Source organism: Vicugna pacos, chromosome 6 (assembly GCF_048564905.1).
Source record: "Vicugna pacos chromosome 6, VicPac4, whole genome shotgun sequence".
Taxonomy (NCBI): Eukaryota; Metazoa; Chordata; class Mammalia; order Artiodactyla; family Camelidae; genus Vicugna; species Vicugna pacos.
Window position 1 is genome coordinate 23,239,378 of NC_132992.1, and position 1,672 is coordinate 23,241,049.

The following is a 1,672-nucleotide window of genomic DNA, read 5'->3' on the forward strand; positions in this document are numbered from 1 at the left end:
TATCATTTGTTTCAGGTATACAGCAAAGTGATTCAGTCTTATATATATATATTTTTTTATTTTATATATATAAAACTGAACAGCAAAGTAATTCAGTTATATATGTGTGTATATGTATATATAAAACTAAGCTAAAGTTTAGTTTTACCCTATTTTAGAATTTTAAATAAACAGAATCATACTCTGTGTACTCTCTTATGTCTGGCTTCTTGCACTCTGCATGTTTTATATATATATATATATATAAAATAATCTGAAAACTACATATATAGTTATTATAGGTTATTGCAAGATATTTAATATAGGTCCCTGTGTTATACAATAATCCTTGCTGCTTATCTGTTTTATATATGGTAGTTTGTATCTGTTAATCCCATGCTCCTAATTAATTCTTCCCCCCCTTCCCTTTTGGTAGCCATAAATTTGTCTTCTATGTCTCTGTAAGTCTGTCTCTGTTTTGTATAGAGATTCATTTGTATTATTTTTCAGGTTCCACATATAAATGATGTTATATAATATTTGTCTTTGACTTATTTCATCAAGTATAATATTCTCTAGCCTATCAGCCCCCGTTGCACCACCACCTCCCCCTCTCTTCCTCGGCACTACCTAGGAGGTGGCAGCCATCTCCTAGTTGGCATCATGGCTACCCTCAGACCCCTCGTGAAGCCCAAGATCGTCAAAAAGAGGACCAAGAAGTTCATCCGGCACCAGTCAGACCGATATGTCAAAATTAAGCGGAACTGGCGGAAACCCAGAGGCATTGACAACAGGGTGCTCAGGAGGTTCAAGGGCCAGATCCTGATGCCCAGCATCGGCTATGGGAGCAACAAGAAAACAAAGCAAATGCTGCCCAGCGGCTTCCTTAAGTTCTTGGTCCACAACGTCAAGGAGCTCAAAGTGCTGCTGATGTGCAACAAATCTTACTGTGCTGAGATTGCTCACAATGTCTCCTCCAAGAACCGCAAAGCCATTGTGGAAAGAGCAGCCCAGCTGGCCATCAGAGTCACCAATCCCAACGCCAGGCTGCGCAGCAAAGAAAACGAATAGACAGCTCATGCACATTGTATTTGTGTTAATAAAACCATGAAACTCAAAAAAAAAAGGTATAATATTCTCTAGGTCCATCCTTGTTGCTGCAAATGGCAATAATTTATTGTTTTTTATGGCTGAGTAATATTCCATCATGTATATATATGTGTGTGTGTGTGTGTGTATACACCACATCTTCTTAAACCAATCATCTGTTGATGGTACAGCCCATCATTCTTAAGAGGAGGACTGAAAAGTCGGTGGTGCTGGTGCGAAAGACCTGGGCTCTGCAATCCTGGCTCTGTTTTAGCAGTGAGGCCTTTGGCAAGTCATTTAACTTCTAGAAGACTCAGTTTCCTCACCTTTAAAGTAACAAGAATAACATTACCAGTATATTAGAATGATGACTTTTTGTGTTGCCTATCTGGACCACAGAATACAAAATTCTGAACCTATCTTATCTGACAAATTTGTATTGCTCACTCTCTGGTGGGGCCATGACTTCATCTGAAAAAACTTGCCCTGACCCAGGGGAAGGTAACTTTTAATACTAGTGCACCCTTGCAGACTGCTCTGTCTGTACAGGCACTATTCTAAGCATTCTCCATAATTCATTTCATCCCCACAACATTCTATGAGA

At 39.1% G+C, this 1,672-nt stretch overlaps 1 protein-coding gene across 1 annotated transcript; it reads left to right on the forward strand.

Annotated features, from left to right (window-relative positions):
- The first annotated feature begins 512 nt into the window (after positions 1-512).
- On the forward strand, positions 513-1,077 carry LOC102524914 (large ribosomal subunit protein eL32-like). Its single transcript, XM_072963921.1, has one exon. The coding sequence runs from the start codon at positions 643-645 to the stop codon at positions 1,048-1,050; it is 408 nt and encodes a 135-aa protein (XP_072820022.1). The 5' UTR covers positions 513-642; the 3' UTR covers positions 1,051-1,077.
- Positions 1,078-1,672: the final 595 nt, after the last annotated feature.